General features: G+C 34.6%; 2 protein-coding genes across 2 annotated transcripts; both read right to left on the reverse strand.

Moving 5' to 3' along the window:
- Positions 1-17,955: 17,955 nt before the first annotated feature.
- On the reverse strand, positions 17,956-18,957 carry LOC146925986 (uncharacterized). Its single transcript, XM_085705659.1, has one exon. It carries the CDS (start codon positions 18,955-18,957, stop codon positions 18,064-18,066), a length of 894 nt encoding a protein of 297 aa, XP_085561785.1. The 3' UTR covers positions 17,956-18,063.
- A 6,269-nt stretch (positions 18,958-25,226) lies between these two features.
- On the reverse strand, positions 25,227-26,225 carry LOC146925987 (uncharacterized). Its single transcript, XM_085708063.1, has one exon. The coding sequence runs from the start codon at positions 26,161-26,163 to the stop codon at positions 25,348-25,350; it is 816 nt and encodes a 271-aa protein (XP_085564189.1). The 5' UTR covers positions 26,164-26,225; the 3' UTR covers positions 25,227-25,347.
- Between the last annotated feature and the right edge of the window lie 512 nt (positions 26,226-26,737).

The raw sequence follows: 26,737 nt of genomic DNA on the forward strand, positions 1-26,737 counted from the left end.
GCTCATATATTGAGAATATATGATTTGAAATAAATTATTCTCAATTTAATTTATATATGATCTTTTCAAGATTTGACAAAATTTTGAAACCCATAAATCAAGAATATATATAGTATACGTTATTCTTGACAAGACAAATAATTTTGAGGGTATCAACAAATCACAAAATATATTAATTTATACAGGATATTTGAGACAAAAACATAAGACTGAGTCTAAAATTCTTCACAATAATAACACTTTAAAAGAATACTTTACATAAGTGTTATTTCTTTAAAATTTACTTTCACACATGATATTTTAGACTCAAATAGATAATATATAATTTAGAAGGATATATGATTTTCATATTAATCTACATCAAATATTTAGAGATTATTTAATTAAATCACAAACTTTAAGGATATAGAATAAATCAAATCTTCTAATAATTTATCCCAAATATAAATATTTAAACATGCCAAAATTTCCAAGTATTCTACCAAAATGTTAGTAAATATTAATTATTTTCCTTCAAAAAAAAGTAAATATAAATTATTTGGTAAAATAAAAAATATAAAATTAAATTTGGAATTTTGAAGTGTTGGCACGCGCCTGGTGCGCAAGTGGGCATTATGGGCAATTTCTTCTAATTGACCCAGAAACGGGTCGTAACGACCCGCGAATGACCCGAATCGATCTAGCACTACAGAATTCAGAAAATAACGATCAATCATGGGTTAGGATCGGAATGGATCGATTAAGATAAGACCTCTTTCAATTTCACAAATGATTAATCCATTCGGGAGAGATCATAGATCGAAAATAGGGCGTGTTTTGAGAAAATTCCGATGTCAAAGAAATTGGGGTTTTATCCGTTTCAGACTTTGAGATTTATTTGATTATTAATTCGGTTAATACAGATTCACGCGAATGCTGATGAATCCTACAAATAGAAACGATAAAATTGACCCAAAATAACCTATACATAATTTTTCCAGAAAATTGGATTCAAGCATGTATACAAATTAACAATGGAACTAATGAATAAATGGCTTTACCGTTTCGCTACTGTATCAAGAGGAGTGTTTGACTTTATATTCTTTTAAGTGTAAATCAAAAGTGATTCAATAAAATAGGGCAAGAGCAATGCATCGATAGACTATCGATATTCATATTCAACATAGAGATAGCCATAAATTGTATCTAATTTGGCTCTGATACCAATTGATAAATTTTTTAGGTTTAGCCAAGGATCAGTACATACAAATTATAGCATATCATCAACAATAAAAAGAATGAATAAAGAAATTGTGTACCTTGAATTAGGTTGACGAAGGATAAATGTTCCAGCAATCACATGTAAAACTATCTTTATATCAGAAGTTTAAAAGTGAAATACTCTTTATTTATAGGTTTTATAAATTTGCAATCAAGAAGGAATTGAAAATGCACTGGATGTTTAAGGATTGTATCAATTAGAATATAAGATTGCCATGGAATTGACTGTAATTTACATGGTTTGATAGGATTCCTTGTTAAAAACATCAAAAGAAATATATTGCTATGAGACCTCTATCAAAACTTGGAAAATATAATAGCTTAGTTACATGACTTGTCTAAGTTTTGCTAAGAAAAGTAAAAGCAACATAATATCTATTTTATATAGTGTCATTTGGTCCTAAATTGGTCCTCCCTGTAATGAAATATCTACCTATACAAGGACTACATGTATCAAAACAAACCCATGGTAGAACAAAATGCCATCACACAACTTAAAAAGAGACAAAAAAGGAGTTGGGAAACAAACTGAATACTTTAGTATCCTTAAGATGTAACAAAATTTCAGTGGACAGGAAATGAAATTAAACTCCACAAATTTCACATGGCCAAATGAAAGTGAAACATAACCTCTATTTGATGGAACAAATAGTCTGCACAAATGTATATTCCTTGCAAAAAACAAATTGAATGAATTCGTTAGTTTTTTGTTTTTTTCTTAGACAATATATTGATTAAGATATAAAAGAGTACCAAGTTGGATGATCATGTATTCTTCCAAGTCTAAAATTTATGTTCATTTTAAATTGCTAACAAGGAAATGACAAACTCATGCGGTATGTGTGATCGAGAAGGGAAAAAGTAAACCCAGAAGAATGCATTTCCAAAACTAACCATAATAATGATTTGAGAATTACAAAATGCTATTGTTTCTAATGAAAATGAAAACAAGAAATATGAGAATTAAACATACCCTATTGTTTCTAATGCAAAGCAGGTCACAACATAATCAAAGGCATGAAATCCACTATTCATACCCAATAATCTCTGTATTTAACTAGATTATATAGCACAGCACAGCATGCAACATTACCAATGACAACCTTGTTTTACAGTTGAAAGGTCAAAGTTAGTTGAATAAAAAACAAACTAGGGAAATTCTATGCGAAATTACCAGCAATATATCATGTTAATAAGAACTCTAAATATGAGTTTACTTTAGACTGGGGACCAAAAGTGAAAATGAAATTTTTTTGAGGAACTAAAACGAATAGTTGACATATTTATAGGGACTAAAAACATATTTAACCCAAAAGTAAATTAACAACTCTAGAGCTCCAAGCTTTTGTAGTTGCGACGTACAATACCATTTGTTGAATGTAACATTTATGAAATGGAAGTCAAAACGATATAAAGATCCTGCCTTACATGTGCATTGACATCATATTGACTGAAGCAATTGCAGGAACAAGAGCTAAAGGTCACTGAACTTGCTTGCTCCTTGGTTAGAGTAAAAATAGAAGAAGTGGCATCAGGGTGAGTAGATTAAATGTTGTTGATAGATTTCTTGGATCAATATCCAATGGAAAACCATAAAGAAAGAATTCTTTGTCAATTGTATTGGTTTTCTTGTAATGAGTACACAATTTAGGGATGGAAGGTTTCCATCTTTTGGTTTAAAATTGGGTTTTGATTTTCGTAGAATAGATATTGAAGAATCAACAGCTAAGACAATGGGATCAGGCAAAAGACCATTATGTAACCAAACATTTATTCTTTGGAAAAGATCGTGCATTCAAAGAATCGTGTTGTGCTTGTAGAAACTGTGACTTGCACTATGAAAATATGAGTGTTGGTACATTTGTGTGAAGAAAATATCTATTACCAAACTGCATGTTAATATGTTCAGAGTAGAGTTAAGTCATAAACTATTCTTGAATCTGCCTTACAGAATCAATTCTTTTAACACAAGCTTGATAGACCTGTTGTGTTCCCTGCAAATCAGAATCTTACTTCTGCAAATTCGTTTTTTGTAGCAGGTTAATGGAAATCCTACATTCATCACTAGTGAGGCATGTTCAGCTCTTATTTTCAATTTCCTGCAACTGGTATCTCTTTTTCCCAATGATTTCTATATATATATTTTGGCTAAAGACAAATTTACCACAACAAAACTCAAACAATATGCTAAGAATCGCTTAACCAATGTAAACCAATCCTCGCCAAATGCATTCATGTTTGTTATAAACTTGAACTTGAATTCTGTTTTGCATAAAAGGAGCATGATTAAAGACTAACTTGATGAAAAAAAAAACCATAACAAACAATATTCAAAAGTCAGAAGCCAATAAGTTGGTGAAAGTTTATACGTAGAGTTAAGATTTAATCGAATTTCATTTTTCCTGCTGGACAAAAAAGAATGTGGACAGAGGAGCATTACAATTTCCCTTTGTAAGCTTTCAAATGAAAGCTTTATATCTCACAAATCTGAACCCCTCTTGCATTTGGCTATCATGATTGGAGGCGTTACCCTTTATTATGCATGTGTAATGATACAGCCTAACTATGAAGAGGGACTAAATGAGGAAGGCATGAATGAGACTGTACCAGAGATAAGGCCCAAGAGGAATACTACAAGGCCCAAATGGCTAAAGGACTTTGTGGTACCTACTGTGAAGAAACAACCACCTAATGAGAAAACCTAGAATACTCTATTGCTGAGTCATATATTTCTGTTATTGTAAGAATCCCTGTCACATGCCAATTAGCTAGAATTGTGGATCTTTCGTAACAAACATTGGCTATATATGTACTTGACTGATGAATGAATGAAATCACCGAGGATTATTGAAGAAAGTTAGCAGTAGAATTTAGCTCTTATTCTCTTTTTATTCTCTTTAGCTTCTTACACTAAAACTTGATCATAACATTGGTGCTTTCATTCGTTTGGCAACATGAGCTCACCATCTCACTCCGATTCCAACGACTTCTCCACCACCTTGCAACAAATTTTACAGACCCAAAATCAGTTTATCCAAAACCAACAAAACTTCCAAAACAACCTTTCCACCATCAACACTGAACTCCATCAGCTCCGGAACCGCCTCGGTCCACCCGGTTTCCAACCACAGCCGAACGAGATCTTTCACGCACCAACAACCACTATTAAGATGGACATACCACGCTTCGACGGCACGGACCCGATGGGATGGATTTTCAAAATTAACCAATTTTTTTATTTTCATCTCACCTCAGAAGACCAACGTCTCCGTATTGCAGAGTTTTACATGGAGGGAGAAGCTCTCACTTGGTTCCAATGGATGTTTTCCAATGGTCAAATCATCACACGGCCTGGTTTCCTTCACGCTCTGGAATCATGTTTTGCTCCGTCGATGTATGAAGATCCCAAAGGTGCATTGTTTAAGCTTTGTCAAACCACCACTGTCAAAGATTAACAAAGCCAGTTTGAATCTTCGTTCATGAGGAGTTAAATTGTTCATTGATGTGCCCTCAAACCCCGATTCTTTTAGGCTCGCATGAGTTTCAAGTGGATTTGTTTGTTCTATCGTTAAGTGGAGCGGAATTGGTTTTAGGTGTTCAATGGCTCAAAACATTGGGTCCAGTCCTCACTGATTATGAGTCTCTTACTATGACGTTTTGGATTGAGGGACAACCCATTCTGTTGGTAGGTCAACCAAGACCTATTCCTGAAGAAGCTTCTTTCCATCAGTTCCAATGCCTTATGGCCACGAACGCCATTGATACATTTCTGAAAGTCACCATCACACCGGAATCGGGCACTTCTCTTGAGGCGGAACCTCCTTCTGACCCACGAATTCTTCATTTGCTTGAGAATTATTCCTCACTTTTTGCAGTACAAACGTCCCTTCCACCTCACCGGTTAGTTGATCACCATATTCCGCTACTTGATGGGGCGGATCCAGTCAATGTCAGGCCTTATAGATACCCTCATTTCCAGAAACAAGAGATAGAGAACCAAGTTCGTGAGATGTTAAAAAATGGCATCATTCATCACAGTTCTAGTGCTTTTTCCTCCTCGTTGCTACTAGTCCGCAAGAAAGATGGATCTTGGCGCTTTTGCGTGGACTATAGAGCTATGAATGCTATTACAGTGAAAGATCGATTTCCTATTCCGGCGATTGAAGAGTTATTGGATGAGCTATATGGAACGAAGTGGTTTTCCAAACTTGACCTTCGTTCCGGGTATCACCAAGTCTGAATGCACCCCGATGACATTCCAAAGACAGCGTTTCGTACACACCAAGGCCACTACGAATTCTTGGTAATGCCCTTTGGTCTTTGTAGCGCTCCTTCAACTTTTCAATCTACAATGAATCTGATTTTTGAGCCGTATTTGCGAAGATTTGTGATCGTATTCTTTGATGATATCCTGGTTTATAGTCCTTCATTGGAAACTCATCTGGATCACCTTAATATTGTTTTTAAGTGCTTGCTGGATAATGAGTTTTTTCTGAAACAATCTAAGTGTTCGTTAGTGCAACCTTCAATTGAGTATCTTGGTCACATAGTGTCAGCTTCTGGGGTGGGACCTGACCCTGAGAAGATTACAGCCATGACCACTTGGCCAACTCCAAAAACAGTCAAGCAATTATGGGGGTTTCTTGGGTTGACAGGGTTCTATCGTAAGTTTGTCAGAAACTATGCACAGATTGCTGCTCCACTCACAGAGCTCCTCAAAAAGGGCGCATTCATATGGACTGATAAGGCACATGCCGCATTTTATTTCTTAAAGTTAGCTATGACGAAGGCACCGGTATTGGCTCTTCCTAATTTTGAAGAAGATTTTACATTAGAAACAGATGCATCTGGCACCGGAATGGGAGCGGTATTGATTCAAAATGGGCATCCTATATGTTATTTCAGCAAACAGTTTTGTCCCAAGCTCCTTAATGCATCCACATATGTGCGTGAACTGTGTGCTATCCCATCTGCTGTTAAGAAATGGAAAACATATTTGTTGGGAAGGAAATTCATCATTCACACAGATCAGAAAAGCCTTAGAGAGCTTATGACTCAAATCATACAAACCCTGGAACAACAATTTTACTTAGCCAAACTCCTTGGTTATTCCTATGAAATCCACTATAAGCCAGGTGCACAAAACCGGGTTGCAGATGCGCTTTCTCGCGCCCATTGCTTGCTGATCACTATACACATTGGGAGTTTCTTCATAAACTCAAAGAAGAATTGCACAGCACTGCTGAGATACAAAAGTTAGTCGATGAAGTCAAAAAAGATCCCTCCTCACACCCCCATTTCCAAATTTTCGAGGAGTTACTCTTCTTTAAAGGGCGACTTTACATTCCACCCATGTCCTCTTTCAAGCAGGTTCTCCTTGATGAGTTTCATTCTTCACCCTTAGGGGGGCATAATGGAATAGCCAAGACATATGGACGACTTAAGGAAAATGTTTTCTGGCCAAATATGAAACAAGATGTCACTGAGTTTGTTAACTCTTGCTCTGTCTATTAGCAAACAAAACACCTTTCGACTGCACCTTATGGTTTGCTGAAGCCTCTGCCAATACTAGAGAGGGTTTGGGAAGATATCTGTTTGGATTTTGTCGTTGGGCTCCCTTCTTTCCAAAACTTCACAGTAATTCTCGTAGTGGTGGATCGCTTGCCAAAGGCATCACACTTTGGCATGCTGAAGACTGAGTTCACTGCGATAACAGTCGCATATTTATTTGCAAAAATGGTTTGCAAGCTGCATGGAATGCCAAGATGTATGGTTTCTGATCGTGACCCTATATTCTTGAGTCACTTCTGGCAAGAATTGTTCCGCCTCAATGGCACCAAACTCAGAATGACAACAACGTACCACCCTCAAAGCGACGGTTAGACCGAAATTGTGAACAAAACAATGCAGCAGTGCTTATGCTGTTTCGTTCATAAGGAACCAAGGCGTTGGGGAAAATTTCTTCACTGGCAGAATGACATTATAACACAGCCATCCATTCTGCAATAGGGTTCTCTCCATTTGAGATTGTCTATGGCCGCTCCCCACCATCTCTGCCTACTTATATTGCAGGGTCCAGCCACATTCAAGCAGTGGATGACGACCTTTCTACTCGTGATAATATCCTGGCTATGGTCAAGAAGATGCTTCTGAAAGCCCAAGCAACCATGAAGGAATACGCAAACCAGAAACGAAGCCCCCACTCCTTCAAAGTAGGGGATTTTGTGTATGTGAAACTACGCCCGTATCGTCAGATAAGTGTGGGTAAAACTGGAAGTCACAAGTTGACAAAACGTTTCATTGGTCCTTTCAAAATAATTCAGCAGATTGATGATGTTGCTTTCAAGTTAGAACTCCCTGCTACTAGTCGTATCCATCCGGTTTTCCATACATCAAAACTCAATCCCTGTCGTGGTTCAACTGATTCTGGCCTGCAGTTACCACCAGATAATGTTCATAACATGCCTGCTGTGCAACCTCTTGCTGTATTGGATTGGAAGGTGACTGCTGGCAACCGCTTGATTCCGGTCCAATGGGAAGGGTTGTTCCCTGAAGATGCTACTTGGGAAGACTTTGAGGAAATGCTGAAAACTTACCCCAGCCTGCACCTTGAGGACAAGGTGTGTTTTGATGATCCGAGGGATGTAGTGATACAACCTAACTATGAAGAGGGACTAAATGAGGAAGGCATGAATGAGACTGTACCAGAGATAAGGCCCAAGAGGAATACTATAAGGCCCAAATGGCTAAAGGACTTTGTGGTACCTACTGTGAAGAAACAACCACCTAATGAGAAAGCCTAGAATACTCTATTGCTGAGTCATATATTTCTGTTATTGTAAGAATCCCAGTCACATGCCAATTAGCTAGAATTGTGGATCTTTCGTAACAAACATTGGCTATATATGTACTTGACTGATGAATGAATGAAATCACTGAGGATTATTGAAGAAAGTTAGCAGTAGAATTTAGCTCTTATTCTCTTTTTATTCTCTTTAGCTTCTTACACTAAAACGTGATCACAACAGCATGGGTGTTTTCGTGTAATTATCTCTTGATTGTTTTTCTGTTTTAGTGGTGCTTTCTTGTTTTGGCACCGATGACTTGACTTTGTACAAACTTCAGGCGGTTCACTTTTGCACGCCTTGTGCGAGGTGAATCACTTTTGATGTTCGTCATATAATTCATTTTGGCTTGTTCAAAAAAATAAATTCCTAAATACATCTTGGTGTCCTTTATGTTTAAGATTTGTATAAGATTAGTCTTTTTAATTATTTTTTTAATTTCAAATGAATCATTTATGTTATAAAAATGTGCACGTATATATACTCTAAGTCATAGAATATATACACAATTACCATATTTCCATTAAGGTAATTTTAAAAGTGCTTATATTAACCTTTATTGCTAAGTTGGCTGAAATATTACCCAATCTTGGTCTTTTTTTTGAAGCAACCCAATCTTGGTTTGAAACAAAATTGATCGATCAGTGCTTGAATTATAATGTTATTAATGGAATACTTATCTTTAAAATTAGTACTCCCTCCGGTCCTATTTATAAGAAACATTTGACTTTTTTGGTTCATTGTATAGATGATGTATTTGGTCTACATACTAGACAAGATACATCAATTACTCAATGAATCTAAAAAGTCAACTTTTTCTTATAAATAGGACCGGAGGGAGTATTAAATTGAGAAACAATAATAAGAAAATGTATGTAAATAACCATGTTCGGTGTCACAAACACTTTTTGCACCTTCCAACTCAATATTATTTTTAACAATAAATTAATTTAATTAACCGCCACCACTATAAGAAGTGAAAAATGGGCACATGGAAAACAATACACATAATACACCAAGGGCATGTCATAGAGGCTACCCGTAAAAACCAGAAAAGGTATAGCAATACAACCCAACAAAACACAAACAAAAGCAAAAAAAGAAACACACATGCCCCATTAGAAGGCTCAACTGCAAAACAGAGAGACAACTAACACAACCAGAAAGTATTGCTGCGACTAAACAGCCTCAATTAATTTAGAGGCCTAAGCTCCTTTGACCACTACACCACTACAAATATGGCTTTTAATAGTTTTACAAACGCTAATAATGACCCCGCTATTATAGGTTGGAATCCTATAATGGTGTTTTAAAAACGCTATTAACTAACAATGTTTCAATAGCGTTTTCAAGAAAAGCGCTAATATAGCATGCTTTTCGTGCTATTAAAGTGGATTTTTAAATAGGTGTTGTTTATCGTTTAACAGAAAGCTCTATCATAATGAACCCCCTTTAATAGAGCTCCCGTGCAAGAGACAATAAAAGTCCCTATTTATATTTTAAAAATATACCTACAAATACTTATAATAACGCCCTACCAAAAGCGCTATAATAAGATACATTTTATTTAAACCTACTACCAAAAGATCAATATTGTAGCCATAACTAAAGATAAATTACAATTTGCGAACAAATCTCATTGAATTCATGAGTAATCCATTGATTAGAAATAAAGACTGGTGTTGTATTCATTACAAACTTAATTGCAAATGTCATAATATTAATCAATATTCAAAATGGACATGTAATGTACACTTGCATAAAAATGCAAAGGCAGTGCACATTATAGGAAAAGCACCGCAACCACCTAAAAATCACCCAACTTTGTGAGGACTAATGACAAGCGATCCAACATTTAGTTGATAATTATTCTAATTCCACATCTTCTCTTCCCAAAAAAGGTACAAGTAATAACATTGACCTCTTGAAGAAGCTCACAGTTCTGGCAGAGATAGTTAACATATTGTTGATCTAAGACGGTGCCATGTAAATTAATCTTGCGAAGTTTGGGAAGTGCCAACAATTGATTACGATAATCTTCCTCATCATCTCCTTTTACTAGAGTCTCAAAGTCATTTTTTACCCACGTGAGGTTGAGCTCTTCTAGTAAAGGGAAGCAATCAGCAACGAGAAAGATGTCATATTTATCCTAAAATTATGCATTTGAGTCAAGGTAATCAATTAAAACAAATTTTCTATAAATAAAAAATTAAATATCGTATGCTTTTCTTGACCAACGTGTGTGTACACACTATGCTATTAAATTTATACTTGCATTCTTGACCAAAAAATAAACATTATGCATTTATTTGAGTCAAGGAAATAAACTAAAAACTATATATACACACACACTAAAGCTGATTTTCAATAAATAAATAATTAAATATCCTCGTATGCATTCTTGACCAAAAAAAATATTATGCATTTACTTGAGTCAAGACAATGAATTAAAACAGATTTTATTCCTCAAGACAATGTGTGTGTGTGAGAAATGATCAAATTACACCGATGTAATGTTACACCAATGTTACACAACTCATTATCGTTTTACTCGTTGCATATTTTTTAAAATTGACCGTTGGATTGTAAGCTTATATCACATAGATCATTCATGTAAATTTTTATTAAAATCTAAAATCATTTGATACGTTATTGTGATACATTAAGATTAACAGTTTATGCACTTTTATAGAACACCGTTAATCTTTGTGTATGTCAATATGGTATCAAATGATTTTACATTTTTATAAAAATTTACATGAATGATCTATGTGATATAAACTTACAATCCAACGGTCAATTTTAAAAAATATGCATCGAATAAAACGATATTGAGCGGTATAACATTGATGTAACATTACATCGGTGTAATTTGATCCCTTCTAAAAACATGAAGGAGTAAGTTAGCAAAACTACTCCCACTTGTTTTTGACCAAAAACTCAAATCTTTCTTTTTAATAACGACTTTAATATGAGGGTACTAGTGTAATTTACATTTCTCATAATAATTACTATCTCCTTATCCCCATTCAAAAAAAAAATTTGACGGAATTTAAATTTTGTACAAAAAAAAAAATATTTGTCCATTTTCTCACATTAGTAGTGTTGATTGGTCTGATTAAGAAAATCTATTTTTTTATAATAAAAAAAATGGGGTAATCTTCGGTTTATTTTGATTTTTTTTTACAATCAAAATTTCATTCTAATTGTTCACGTAAATGCTTGAAATCATTTTAATAAAATATAGAATATGCTTAACTTACTCCCACCCAAAAACATGAAGGAATAAGGTACCAAATCTACTCCCACTTATTTTTATTAAAAAAAAAAACCTTCTATACTCGTTTGAGTTTGTTTTTCATAAGTGACATTTTAGTCAATTTCATTTAATTTGTTAAAAGTGAAACACATCGTAAACATTTGTTTTCCTCATATGGGTGTATGTAGGGATGTCAATGGGTATCCGTAGGTACGGGTAGTATGATATCTGTCCCCGCCCCGTTGGATAAGTATGGTACCCGTACCCGTCCCCATACCCGTGTGGGTATCTCTATACGGGTAATCCACGGGTATTTAAATACCCACGGATATCCGCGGGTACCCATGGATTTTTTATTTTTTTTTTGTACAAAGAACAATTCAACTTTTAATTACCCACAAAATTCAACTTTTAAAAATCCATACATAACATGTTCCATTCAAATTTCATAATCCATACCATAATCCAAGAAAAATAAGGATTCTTACATAATCCCAAGCAAATTCATCATACCAAAAAAAATTAAATCAATTCAAATCTATAAAACAATTAGAAAGCCCTAAAATTAGTTTATTCCTCTAAAATTAGAAAGCCCTAAATTCTAAAATCATAAACAAGTAATCATTCTAAGGAGAAGAAGAAAAGAAAAGAGATGAAGAGAAATTTTTGACGCTCTTGAGAGAAAGAACAGAGAAAACTAAAAAGACGTACTGTAAACTGGGTTTTTTTTTTAGACACCACATTTATACACACACACACACACACATATGAATATTTTAGTAATTTACGTAATTTATAAACGGGTACGGATACCCGCGGGCACGGGTATCATCAAATCCGTGTCCGTGTCCATAAAGTAACGGGTAGTTAAATACCCGTTTAATATACCCGCGGGTACCCGTTTAGCTACCCGCCCCGTGCCCATGACGGATTTTATCCGCGGATACCCGCGGGCACGGATTTTTTTGCCACCCTTAGGTGTATGTCGACTGCTAAATGCTAATAATCATTTTCTATTTACTAAACTTTACACTATTTTTTTTGGTAGAACTAAATTTTACACTGATAATCAATAATTCAAAATTCAAAAGTAGAAAAAGAAAAAAGTTTTGCATGATTAATTTATAATATACAGGAAGCTGATAAGATTGAACTGGCTAATTCAACAAGGTTAATCCAGAAGCAATTTATTTTTTGTGGTGGTCAGGGTTTGAACCTCAGACCTTACATAAATTATGCATTGTCCCTACCAACTAAGCTAAGCTCACGAGGACAATCCAGAAGCAAATTAACAATTGGTTTATTAACCTTTAAATAAAAAAAACCAGTTGTTTTTTTTTTTGTTGGTCAAGTAGTCTAGTGGCTAGAATTCACCTTTTCCAAGGTGAATAAGTGGGTTGTCCGGGGTTCGAACCTCAACCCCTGCATATAACTATGGTTGTCCATGCCAATTGAGCTATGCTCATCGGCACAAAACCAATTGTTTTATTAATCAAAGAAAACGTAATTGGAAATAATAGAATATGCAGTTTTCTTTGGAGTTACGGAATCGATCTTATTCCTAATATTTCAGTAAAGGATTTTCGTACATTACTCAATTTATATGGGAAAAAAAGACCGAGTGCTAATTGGATAAAAGGAATAATTATGAGTTTATAAAAAATAAAAAAGCGTCTTGTAAATAAAAGTCAAATTAGAATAATACCCATTTATAAGAGTAGTGTTTTTAAAAGAGATAATGTGATTTTAGTCGTAAACAAGTGTGAGTAGGCTTGCTACCTTACTCCTTCATGTTTTTAGGTGAAAGTAAGTTAGCAGCCTACTCCCACTAAAAAACATTAATGTGTAAGTTAGCAACTCGTACGAGGAAATTAACTCAAATGAAATTAACTTAGTCTTTCATGTTTTTAAGTAGGAGTGCAGTGTCTCCGTGAGCTTAGATAAGTTGTTAGGGACATTGCATAATATATGCAGGGGTCGGGGTTCTAACCTCATACACCTCACCTCTAGTCACTAGGCTACTTGACAAAAAAATATCATTCATGCATTTGGGTCAAGACAATATATATCGATTCACAACTTAACAAAAGATTCTTTAAAAAAAAAAGTTAACAAAAGAAAAGAAGCTTCTTCCTACGGAAAAGAAGGCAAGATTCTTGTGAGAAAATAAACTCACAAGGTTGGGAAAATTGCTCTTCATGCTTTAAAAATTGTTCTTTCGCACCCTAGAATTACCATAATATCCCCAATAGAATTTAGATCTCGTTGCGTTCTGCAATTATTCTAGAACAACAACAACAGTTAACACTTTTGTTAGAAACACAAAACACAGTTCCCTCCCTCCAATCTCACTCAAACAAGTCTCATCCAGTCATCAACAATTATGGAAGTAAGTATTAATAAATCCCTTGTACTGACATTGTTAGTTTTATATATGATATCGTTTTTCAAAACTTGGTGGAAATGTTAGTGTTTCAGAATCCTATATATGCCTGTTTTTACTGTAACTGTTGTGTAGACTAGGTTTCAGTTCAATGTCGTAGTTTAAAGGTTAAAATAACACAATGAATCAATGTTGTAAATTTTGCGCTACAAATGTTTGAGAACCCACATAAGTGTGGCTCGGGAAGGAGATGATGACCTATGCCACCAGCAGGGAGAGGCTGGCTGAAAACGCTACACAGGATCAATACCAATTGACTTAGGAACATACATATGATCCAACCGAGCAGGAGTACTGTGATGATACTCACGATTACTATTACCAGTCTGAGCATGATGTGTAGGTTCAACCTCCGAAGAAATCTCTCTCCATCTTGACACAGAGAACCACTACTACAGAAATGCCATTTCACATCGGTTGAAATTGACTTTTCACATTAGGTGCCAACTGATGTAACTAAAGGTAAGGTTGTATGTCATTCACTTTTCACATCGGGTACTGAACCGTTGTGAGATTTCGTAATCCACATCGGTCAACAAGTCACTGATTCGATATGTGAGCCAGAAAGTACATTTTATAGGCAGAGGTTGTGAAACCCCAAACGCTGGAAACAACTCAAATGATGAAATCCTAAAATTTATTCCATGAAATTGGGGAAGGATATATTAGAATCTCGAACAATAAGAAAAATACACAAGTTTTTAAAGTAGAGAGCCTTTTGAAAAACATGAGCAAAACAGAGCAAATGAGTTGCAAAGAGTAAAAAGGAGAGTTTATTTCCCACATTTTATAGGCTTTGAAAATTTGAGCCAAGGGCCAGAATTAAAATGAAGTCGAGAGTTATGATTTGACGGTGGAGAACAACCTCGAAAACTGTAATGTACTCAACTACTTGGGTGCATGGATTTCGCTTATCAAGACGTGTGCTTCACACGCTAGGACACATGGAAAGTAAAACTAAATAGATGTCTCGTCCAGTCGTTTCAAGTCACATCATTTATTTCCAACTCCGACTCATGAAGGGAATACCACGAAGAGGTTGTGAGCGGAACGGTCAAGCATGGCACTTAGCAACAAAAACCTTAAAGGCGCCTAACAACAAACTTCACAAAGGCGGCGATCCTTCGTGATGACTAAATCCATTCTTGAAAAACAGTCTACGCAAGGAATATCTTCTACACTGGCTTCTAGAAACAAGTTTATTTCGTCATATAAACAATACTGACTTAGGGGGCAACTGTTTCGGACCGACTAGAAGCCCAACAACATGAGGCCCAATAAACCAAGAGCCACGATAAACAAAGCTGAAAACGTTGGAGGAGCATGTGAAACCCGGAGCGGATCACCGCATAGTAGTACTCCTTGATTCTATCTCCATTGTCCACATCATCTCCAATGACACCTTAAGATGAATCTTCATTTCACGGAAGGCGTTAGCGTTCTCCACGTGTAACAACCAGATTTTCAAAGAGGGGGTTCATTTTTTTTTCTTTTTAAAACAACTCAAAACCTTGCACTAAATGATTTTCAATTTTTTTTCTCTGCATGTAATTCATTTCTTATGGGAGAATCATATTGATTTTGAATTTTTTTTTATGCCTCAACACTTATTTCGTTAGTTTTCGACCTTTCTCGTATATTTTTTGTGGGTTATGATAGAAAGTTGTTCACAACAATTTAACATGATATATATCAGTTTGCTAGCAGTAATTTAAGATGATATTTTTCTTCATTATCATATGCGAAGGCTGATTAAAGATGTCAACTGAGAAAAAATGTGTCAACTTCATGGGAATACAAATGTTCCAGCAATCACATGTAAAGGTATCTTTATATAAGAAGTTTAAAAGTGAAATACTCTTTATTTATGGGTCTTATAAATTTGCAATCAAGAAGGAATTGAAAATGCACCGGATGCTTAAAGGATTGTATCAATTAGAATATAAGATTGCCATGGAATTGACTGTAATTTGCATGGTTTGATAATATTTTTTGTTAAAAACATGGAAAAATATAAAAACCTAGTAACATGACTTGTCGGAGTTTTACTAAGAAAAATAAAAACAGCATAATATCTATCTATATAGTGTCATTTGGTCCTAAATTGGCCCTCTCTGTAATGAAATATCTCTCTTTACATGACTACATGTATCAAAACAAATCTCTATTTGATGGAACAAACTGAATACTTTAGTATCCTTAAGATGTAACAAAATTTCAGTAGACAGGAAATGAAATTAAACTCCACAAATTTCACATGGCCAAAAGAAAGTGAAACATAACCTCTATTTGATGGAGCAAATAGTCTGCACAAATGTATATTCCTTGCAAAAAAACAAATTGAATGAATTCGTTAGTTTTGTTTTTTTATATAAAGATTGATTAAGATATAAAAGAGTACCAAGTATGATGATCACGTATTCTTCCAAGTCTAAAATTTAAAACAAGTGGCATCAGGGTGTGTAGATTAAGTGTTGTTGATAGATTTCTTTGATCGATATCCAAGTGGAAAACCATAAAGAAAGAAATATTTGTCAATTGTATTGTTTTTCTTGTAATCATGGGTACACAAAACTTATTTAGGTATGGAAGGTTTCCGTCTTTTGGTTTAAAATTGGGTTTTGATTTTCGTAGAATAGGTTTTGAAGAATCAACAACTAAGACAATGGGATCAGGCAAAAGACTATTATTTAACCAAACATTTATTCTTCGGAAAAGATTGTGCATTCAAAGAATCGAGTTGTGCTTGTAGAAATTGTGACTTGCACTGTGAAAATAAGAGTGTGTTGGAACATTTGTGTGAAGAAAATATAGAATAGAACCAAAACTTATTCCAATATTTAGTTATAGTTGTGAAAGTATTGATTGCAGCAACCATTGGGAGCATATGTGGATCATTTGTAAAATATCTGGTAGCATAGGAATCCCCTTGCTTAGGAAAATATCTGGTAGCATAGGAATCCCATTGAAAGATATCACAGGTAACACGGGAAATTTGAACAATATCACCTTGTGAAAAACTGTGTTTGATTTCTAGAGAAATTAATGGTAGGTTCAAGAAATGATCAACGTGTTTATACAAGACTGAAAAAATAGAATCATCAGAGGCTGGTTTCATGATTGTAAGAAATCCACATATTATAATGAATAAAAAGTAATCTCTTTAATTTAAAAGATATCCATGGCTGTTTATACAAGATGAGTTTAATCCTTACTGAAAGGTTAATTGAACAAACAGAAATCTACAGAAAGTGTTTTGTAATCCTTATTGTAACCCTTTGCCTCTCAAGATTACAAATACAAAAGATGATAGTAGCGAATGGAAAAAAGATAACACAAAATTTCTAATACGAAACCACATGTTAATATGTTCACGAGTAGAGTTAAGTTATGAACAATTCTTCAATCTGCTTCACGTGTTAATTTGGTTGAACAATTTTTATATCTTCAATCTGCTTCACAGAATCAATTCTTTTAACACGCTTGATAGACTTGTTGGGTTCCCTGCAAATCAGAATCTTACTTGTGCAAATTCGTTTTTTGTAGCAGGTTAATGGAAATCCTACATTCATCACTAGTGAGGCATGTTCAGCTCTTATTTTCAATTTCCTGCAACTGGTATCTCTTTTTCCCAATGATTTCTATATATTGGCTAAGACAAATTTACCACAACAATACTCAAACAAAATGCTAAGAATCGCTTAACCAATGTAAACCAATCCTCGTCAAATGCATTCATATGTTTGTTATAAACTTGAACTCGAATTTTGTTTTGCATAAAAGGAGCATGATTTAAAAACTAACTAGATGGAAAAAACCATAACAAACAATATTCAAATGTCAGCAGCCAATAAATCAGTCGTAGTTTATATGTAGCCTTAAGAACGTGGACAGAGGAGCCATACAGCTTCCCTTTATAAGCTTTCAAATGAAAGCTTTATATCTCACAAATCCGAACCCCTCTTGATTTAAAGTTATAGGACTATGAGCCATTATGCTTTTAACAAAAGACTAAAGCGAACACAAAATTCATTCTGTATGAATTTACAAAAAGAAGATATGTGTTTTGAACAGGTAAATATGCAACTTTATAATCAAATTGAAAAATAAAATAAAAAATCAAACTTGAATACATAATATCCAACCCAATACATATGTTTTCTGTGCACGAATAACCAAATTGAGAATCAAATTCTAAATGAAACTATATTACTGTGGAGAGTATCATCATAATAATTATGACCACATCTTGAAGCTCATTGATATTTTCGACGACGACTTTTTGGTCGTGGACATGTACCATAAGAAAATCGTGCACAACAACCACCAACAACTTTGACCTCTTGAAGAAGATCACAGTTCTTGCAGAGATTCTTAACTGAGTGCTTACCGACGATATTATGAGTTAAAGCAATCTTGCGGAGTTTGGGAAGCGCCAAGAATTGATCATTACGATCTATCACACTATTACGAAAAAAACCGTTGTCGGTAAGGATGAGTTCTTCAAGTAAAGGAAAACAATCAGCAATGAAGAAGAGATCATTCTTGTTGATAAATCTCATTTGATAACAATTGATAGATGTCAAATTTTTCATCTTTTTGGACAAAGCTTGCAACTCATTTGCAGGAAGCCTGATGGGCTGGTAGAGAGTAAGCGATTTGAGGTCTAAAGGGAAAGTGGAGATTTGTGTAAGAAGCTCACCGAGGTTACTTTCTCGGTTCCTGTCTTGGGAAGAGAGAGTGATATTGTGGGATGTAACATTAGGGAACCTATAAAAGAGACGATGAAGGAAAGGGATTGTTTTCTCAGAGATTGTCACAGAGAATCGGAGACGGTTGGTGATGGACAGAAACTGTTTTGAGACGAGGGAGATAGACCTAAAACAGCGGTGGTGATGGGAAAAATCTATATCCCCATTTGGACGAAGAATGTTGAAGATGTTGTCCTCGTCGTTGAGGAATTTGAAGATTCGCTCCCATATCTCCTCTGGGAAATACGAGCATGTTGCTTCTGTTGCTGTTACCGTTTCTGTTCTTGTTCGTTTCATAGGGTTTTCTGCTGCTGCTGTCTTTGTCGCCAATTTTCTTTTTGTTACTCTTGCCTTTGTTTTTGAAACATTGGATTTGGATGATTCTTTCCCAGCTGCCATTGTGTCGAACAAGATGCTATTCTTGATGGGGTAGGCGGTGCTGATGGAATCGAACTTGGAAGACATAATAATTAGGGTTACCAATTTCTTAAATATTAGGCAATAGTTATACAGGGTTATTTATCTTATTTATTTGTAATATTTTGGTCTTTTATTTTTTCTGTTTAGGACTTTTATCTCTCATAAAACACATGTAAATCCTTTTTCTCCTTTTTTATTAAAAGAAATACATAATTTTATTTTTTAAAATATATTATTATTGACAATAAAAAGAAATCAAGAAATAAGATGAACATGTTCATCAACTTCATCTTCTTCCTTTGAATCGTCGTTTTCTTCATTTGAATCTTCATGATCTTCCTTGAATAAAAATAATTCGACAAATATCATGAATCTATGTTATATTTACCTCAAATATTCTTCTAAACACAAAAATCAAAACTCTTAAATTCACAATAAATTCAATTATTTCCATTCCATTCAATCAGAATCCTCCTTCTTCGCACCCTAGTCAAACTATAAATGAAGAATTTTTAGGGCTTAAGGTGCACATTGTAATGTCAAAACAATCTTCATCATGCATTGGCACCTTATGGTAAAGCCAAAGGTCTTTATTTCAAGGGAAAATTACTCTCACCTCTCCTGAGTTATGTTGAAATGACACAAACAATCCCTTTAGTTTTAAAACTTACACCAACCTCCCTTAAGTTCTCATCAAATACACAAACACCTCCCTTCCATATCAACACAGTTAGTTTTCCATATCAACACAAACACCTCCCGGCCAACGCCAAACAGAAAACCACCGACGGTGAAAACAAACTTTAGTTGTGCTTTCGGTGCTTCGTCCTTTCCATCAATAAACGCAGATGCTAATACCTTTGAGTCATAATTACAATATGTTCGTAAGATGTATAGTGGCTCCTCATTTAACTTAGGGTTAATAGTGTTTTACCCCCTGTAATATAAGTCATTTTCGGTTTTCCCCCTGTAATTTTTTTTATTTACCTGATAAATGTCATAAAAGTGTTAAATTCATGTTATATTTTAAAGCACTTTTTGTTACTTGTTCTGCAAGTTATTGTAGGAAAAGCCGAGAAATAAGCGTTAAATGCCTTATTACGCTTTATATATCTTACTCTATCCTTTTGTGCAGGAATTAGCCTCAAGACACTGAGCAAAGACCAAAAATCATGAAAAAGTGCAAATTAGCAAAAGCTGGTTTTGAAGAATTCGCTATTAGCGTGTTCCACGCTATTAGCGTAATTGGTCCAGAGAGGTACGCCATTAGCGTACCTGGAGCGAAGCAGAATCTGGGTTTGAAGAAATACGCTATTAGCGTAAATTACGCTAGTAGCGTAAATGCTCCAGAGGACTACGCTATTAGCGTACCAAGGGTGAAGAACAGGGCCAAGGACCAACGTGGCACACTCCAATTGGCCAGAGCTTAGGCCGACCTACCACGCTAATAGCGTATTTTACGCTATTAGCGTAGGTGTAAAAACTCAGCCCTTTAAAATAAAAGTTTACCTCTCTTTTAGATATTTACTATTCCATTAGATATTATGTTAGATATTATTTAGATATTATGTTAGATATTATTTTAGATATTTACTATTCCATTAGATATTATTTAGATATTATGTTAGATATTTTGGGCTTGATATATTATATATACTAGTAGTTCATTAGGAGAAATTAGATAGTAACTTAGTTAGTTTTTCATAAGTTTTTCTCTAGCTTTTCACTTGTAATATCTAAGAGAGAAATAAGGCTAGATCATATAGAGTGAGAGTGATTTTGGAAGTTGGATTCTTATTCCTTTGTTGAGACATCACAAGTGTAATGGATCCTTCCTTTTCAATCCATCCTTGCAAGGCTTCCATGATGATGTGTAGCTAAATACCCTTTGTTGGGATGTGAGGTACTTGATACTTGCTAACATGTAATCTTTTGATCTAAGCTTATATATGGTTCTAGCATATTTTATATCCAATATTGTTGTTATTCTTGTTCTTAATACTTTCAATGAGATTCAAGATGATTTGGACACAAACTCTTGAATCTAGAGCTAGAATATCAATCTATCTTAGGTTGTCTTACTTGACACCTTTGTTAAATCTTGGATAATCACCATCAATCAAGAACTCAATGCTTTCGGACATTTAGTCAGGCTGGACACGGTCGATTAAGTTATCCGATCGTCTTTGTGATCGTTTAAATGATTTGGTTACGAACGTTTAAAAGATAGGTTATAAAAATACATATCGTTTTATGACACGATCGATTATGTTATCTTTTAAATGATATTGACACAATTGTTTAAACGATACCTTAGAACTAATAATATCACTTTGGACACGAAGGATATTGTAGAAATGATTGTGATAATGTTGGTTATGAAGCTAGAATTCGTATTGATCATTAGGTTATGTGTGACGCTTGGTTAAGAAACTCTACTCCTAACAAGTTTAAATCCTTATTAATCTCCTCTTTTACTTTTGCAATATAGTTAGTTTAGTTAGAATTAAACCAAACTTTGCACCCTTTTTACTTAGAATGATATTTGATGTTAAACTATCCGTGATGTCACACTAATCCCTGTGGAGACGATACAAATACTTATCTTGTTTTTGATGCAAAATTACTACATCATTACCCCCTGTAAAAAAAATTGTTTTGGAATACCCCCTAATAGGTCATTCAAAAACCAACTTTTTTTTTTTTTTTTTGCAGAAATTTTCGTAGGCTGCTAGCTCTTGATTCTCATAGTGCATTTATTGTTCATGTTCCTTCAGTGACATATGTTTGGATTCGTAAAAATTATAGTTCTGCGATGTGTTATAATGCACGATTAGTGGCCATGCCGGTTGTGCGTTATGATAAAGCAAGAGCTCTAATTTTTTGTATTTGTGAAGATGAAGACCAATGGAGCTTTGGGTTTCTCTTTCCAATCAACAACTATTGTTGGAGAGTTCTCATAGGGGAGAATGGTGATGGTGGAGAAAGATAATGAAGTACGAATAAATATTGATGGTGATATGGGGATGAAGCAGTGAAAAGAAACGATGAGGTTTGTAATCCCACCACCGTCGATGGTGGTGGTTTTTTTGTTTGACGATGACCGAGAGGTCAAATTGGCCGTGAAAGAAAAAAGGTCAAATACCACTTTTGGTCCTTTTAGTTTGACAGAATTCTCAAGTTAGTCCTTTAAGTTTCGAAAGTTTCAATTGGGTCCTTTTAGTTTGACAGAATTTCCAAGTCATTCCTTTAAGTTTCGAAAGTTTCAATTGGGTCCTTCTAGTTTGACAGAATTTGCAAGTCATTCCTTTAAGTTTCAAATAGGTCCTTTTAGTTTGACAGAATTCCCTAGTTAGTCCTTTCAGTTTCAAAAGTGTCAAACTAAAAGAACCTATTTGAAACTTTTGAAACGGTGACGGTGAAATAGTTTATCAACTAAAAGGACCTATTTGAAACTTTTGAAACTTAAATGACTAACATGCTAATTTTGTCAAACTAAAAGGACCTAATTAAAACTTTCGAAACATAAAGGACTAACTTGGGAATTTTGTCAAACTAAAAGGACTAAAAACGATGTTAGTAAGTAAGGGAGGTGTTTGTATATTTGATGAGAGCTTAAGGGAGGTTAGTATTAGTTTTAAAACTAGAAGGGGTGTCAGTGTCATTTTAATAGACCTTAATGAAGGTCATTGTAATTTTCCCTTATTTCAATAAATTCAATTTCACTTGCTAGGGGACAATACTGGTGTAGATACTCAAAAAAACAAAAAAAAGAGGGGTAAAATACGTGGTAGCATAGGAATCCCCTTGCTTTAGGGAAGAAATATATTACATGGAACTTTGGAATTTGAACAATATCACCTTGTGAAAAACAATGTTCGATTTATGGAGAAAATAAATGGTTGGTTCAAGAGATGATGGGCGTGTTTATACAAGACTGAAAAAATAGAATCATCGGAGGCCGGTTTCTTGATTGTGTCATCCATAAATCAACATATTATAATGAAAAAAAAATCTAAATCTCATTAATTAAAAAAATAGCGAGGGTTGGTTATACAAGACGAGTGTTTAAAATCTGTACATAACTCTATCCCCATTTTTTTTCTTTCCTTCATGAAAATGTCAAATGGTGTTTGGAGACGGATTGTGTGAATTCAACGTCATTTTTTGTGGGTAGTGTCTAAAGGGGCGAGGAAGATTCCTTGGGTTTAATGGACAAATGTTTGTTAGCCTAAGAGCGAATGAGGGTTGGGTATCAGAGATCTAAGATTTGATCACCTTCAAATCTATCGAGTCTTCTTAGTTTTATCTCGATTTAGGTGGATGGAAAAAGGAGATGTTAAGTTTCTTATGAATCTGGCAATATGTTGTGTGGTCCATGTGGAGATCTCAAAATGCTCGCATCTTTTCGGAGAAGGAGACGTATGTGCTCCAGTTGGTGAATTTGGTGAAATTCATCTCTTGGAAGTGGTTTTTAGGTAAACATTCTAGTCACGCATGTTCCTTCTATGAGTGGGATCATGAACCCATTCTGTTTTGGCTTCGTTAGTGTTTTGTAGCGGAATTGTCTTGGGGTTGGTTGACTGAGGGGTTCTGCTCATAATCCTCCTCTTGTTCGGCTATCATTGGGTGTTCTTGTTAGGAGTTTTGTGTTTCTTTTGTGGTTTTAGTTCTTGCTCTTGTTTTTTGTGGGAGGATTTCTTTCATTTTATTATCGCTTGACCTGAGTACTTCTTATACTCAAATTTGTATGTATGTTTGGACTCCTGTAGCATACCTCACCTTTTTATTTTAATTTATAATACATATTTGCCATTATAAAAAAAATAGACGATCGAGTTTAATAGTTAATCCTTATTGTAAGTCTAATAGAAGAAAAAAACTACAAACAGAAAGTAGTTACAAATTAGTATTTTAAAAGAGGGACTTTTGTAATCCTTATTGTAACCCTTCATCTCTCAATATTACAAATACAAAGATGAAAGTAGTTACATAAAGCAGCTGATGGAAAAAAGATAACAAAAAATTTCAATTTCTGAACCACATGTTAATATGTTACATAATGTTAATATGTTGACAGATAGAGTAAAAGTTTTGTTCTCTAAAGTCAATAAACAATACTGCTGCAGCAACACACCGAATTTTCTAGCAGCAGCAGCAGCATTAGAAGGTAAAAGAAGATGAGTGCAAAGACATGAAGTGTTAAGTCATGAACAATGACTATATCACCATGCTTGGAGAAGTTTCTAATTTCATATCAAAATGAATGAAATAGATATTTTGAGATTCAACCAAATTAAAAAGCTTTGTTGAATGGTAAACATAAAACAGGTAAAAGACTAATAATTATCGACATTCTAAGCACATAAATGAAGATTGTGAGTAAGAAACCAAAGTGTAATTGACACAAGGTAATATTAAAATCAGGTAAGAATAGAACATCCATAAAGCTTAGATCATCTGAAGTAGTAAATTTTCATGCAAGTTCTGCCAGAACTTTATAACCATTTGGTAAGCACCATTTGTTAAAAATATATGATTTATACCTTCAATCTGCTTCATAGAATCAGTTCTTTTAACACAAGCTTGATAGACCCGTTTTTGTAGCAGGTTAATCGAAATCCTGCATTCATCACTAGTGAGGTATGTTCAGCTCTTATTCTCCATTCATGAAACTGGTACCTCTTTTTCACAAGATTTCTATAGTTTGTCTAAGCAAAATTTACCACAACAAACCTCAAACAAAATGCTAAGAATCGTTTAACCAAAATAAACCAATCCTCGTCAAATGCATTCATGTTTGTTATAAACTTGAACTCGAATTCTGTTTTGCATATAAGGAGCACGATTTAAAGACTAATTTGAATGCATAACATATGGAATCATGAAAACTAAAATTGTGAATGCCAATTAATATTGGTGAAAAAACCATAACAAACAATATTCAAAAGTCAGAAGCCAATAAATCAGTGAAAGTTTATACGTAGTATTAAACAAATGTTACAAGATTTGTTAGAATTTATATTTTCCTGCTGGACAATAAAGAATGTGGACAGAGGAGTCATACAAATTTTATTTATAAGCTTTCAAATGAAACCTTCACATCTCTTATAAAACATTATAGCTCACAAATCTGAGCCATTATGCTTTTAATAAAAGACTAAAGCGAAGCAAAAATTCATTCAGTATGAATGTTCAGAAAGAAGAAATGTGTTTTCAACAAGCATATGAGAAACTTTATAATCAAATTGAGAAATAAAATAAATAACTCAAACTTGGATAAATAATATCTAACCCAATACATATGTTTTCTTTGCGAGAACAGCCATATTAAGAATCATCAAAATAAATATCATAAAATCTTGAAGCTCAAGGTGCTGGACGGCGACATCTTGAAGCCAGTTGATATTGTGGACCCATCAATGAACTAGCTGTCGCATATCGAGCAGAAGTACCACGGATCACTTTGGCCTCTTGAAGAAGGTCACAGTTCTTGCAGAGATCTTTAACTGAGTGATTACCAATGAAATTAAGAGATAAAGCAATCCTGCGGAGTTTGGGAAGCACCAATAATTGATCATCATTGTCTAGCACATAATTTTGGGGATTACCGTTGTCGGTTAGGATGAGTTGTTCGAGTAAAGGGAAACAATCAGCAATAAAAAAGAGATCATTCTTGTTGATAAACCTCATTCGATAACAAGTGAAAGATGTCAAATTTTTCATCGTCTTGGACAAAGCTCGCAATTCATTTGCGGGAACCCTAATTGGCTCGTAGAGAGCGAGGGATTTGAGGTCCAAAGGGAAAGTGGAGATTTGTGTAAGAAGCTCGCTGAGATCAACTTCTAGGTTCCTGTCTCGGGAAGAGAGGGTAATATTGATTGATGTAATGTTAGGGAACCTTTCAAAGAGACGATTAAGGAAAGGGATTGTTGCATCGGAGATTGTTACCAAGGATCGATGACGGTTGGTGATGCACAAAAACTGTTTTGAGACGAGGGAGAGAGACCTGAAACTGCGGTGGTGATGGGTAACACGTAGCATCCCATTTCTGTGAAAACTGTTGAAGATGTTGTTGTCCTCGTCGTTGAGGAATTTGAAGATGTGTTTCCATAACTTTTCTGGTAAACATGAACGTGTTGCTGCTGTTGTTGCCCTTTTTGATGATGCTTCCCCCGCCGGCATTGTTTTTGAACCACGAAGAGAGAACAAAGATACTATGGTTGATGTGCTAGGCGGCGCGCAGATGGAATGGAAGTTGGAAGAAAGAATAATTAGGGTTACCACTTTCTTAAATCTTATCAGTACGGGTAATAATTTAGGCCCATAGTCGCCCTTTAACCAAAGCATGGGTAGAAAATATATTACTTTGAATATATTCATTAAATAAATAATTTAGTTTTTATTTTTAAATGAGAACAAAAAATATATATTTTATTAAAAATTACCGAAAATAGGAGGGTCCATCTTTGTACGAGGTCAATATATTAAACAATCCTAGAAAATATATCTTCAAACCTATACAATGTTTTTTTTGTAAAAAAAAAAAAAAAAAACCTATACAATGTTTTTATTCAATCTTCAAACCTATACAATGTTTTTATTCAAGTTCTAGAGAGAATTAATAAGCAATCTGGCTCAGGGACAAAAGGAAATGTAGAGAAAATAGAGAAACTCTCTAATATTCTCAAAGAAAGTTGTTATTATTGGAATTCTTCAATGCTTGATGATGCCAACACACTAGGTGGTGAGCCTTATT

This window comes from Medicago sativa, chromosome 4 (genome assembly GCF_051527215.1).
Source record: "Medicago sativa cultivar Bolivia chromosome 4, Bolivia_mono, whole genome shotgun sequence".
Lineage (NCBI taxonomy): Eukaryota > Viridiplantae > Streptophyta > Magnoliopsida > Fabales > Fabaceae > Medicago > Medicago sativa.

Excerpts from the sequence above, each read along its gene's own strand:
- LOC146925986 (XM_085705659.1), bottom strand. The coding sequence starts at position 18,957 with ATGGCAGCTGGGAAAGAATCATCCAAATCCAATGTTTCAAAAACAAAG.
- LOC146925987 (XM_085708063.1), bottom strand. The coding sequence starts at position 26,163 with ATGCCGGCGGGGGAAGCATCATCAAAAAGGGCAACAACAGCAGCAACA.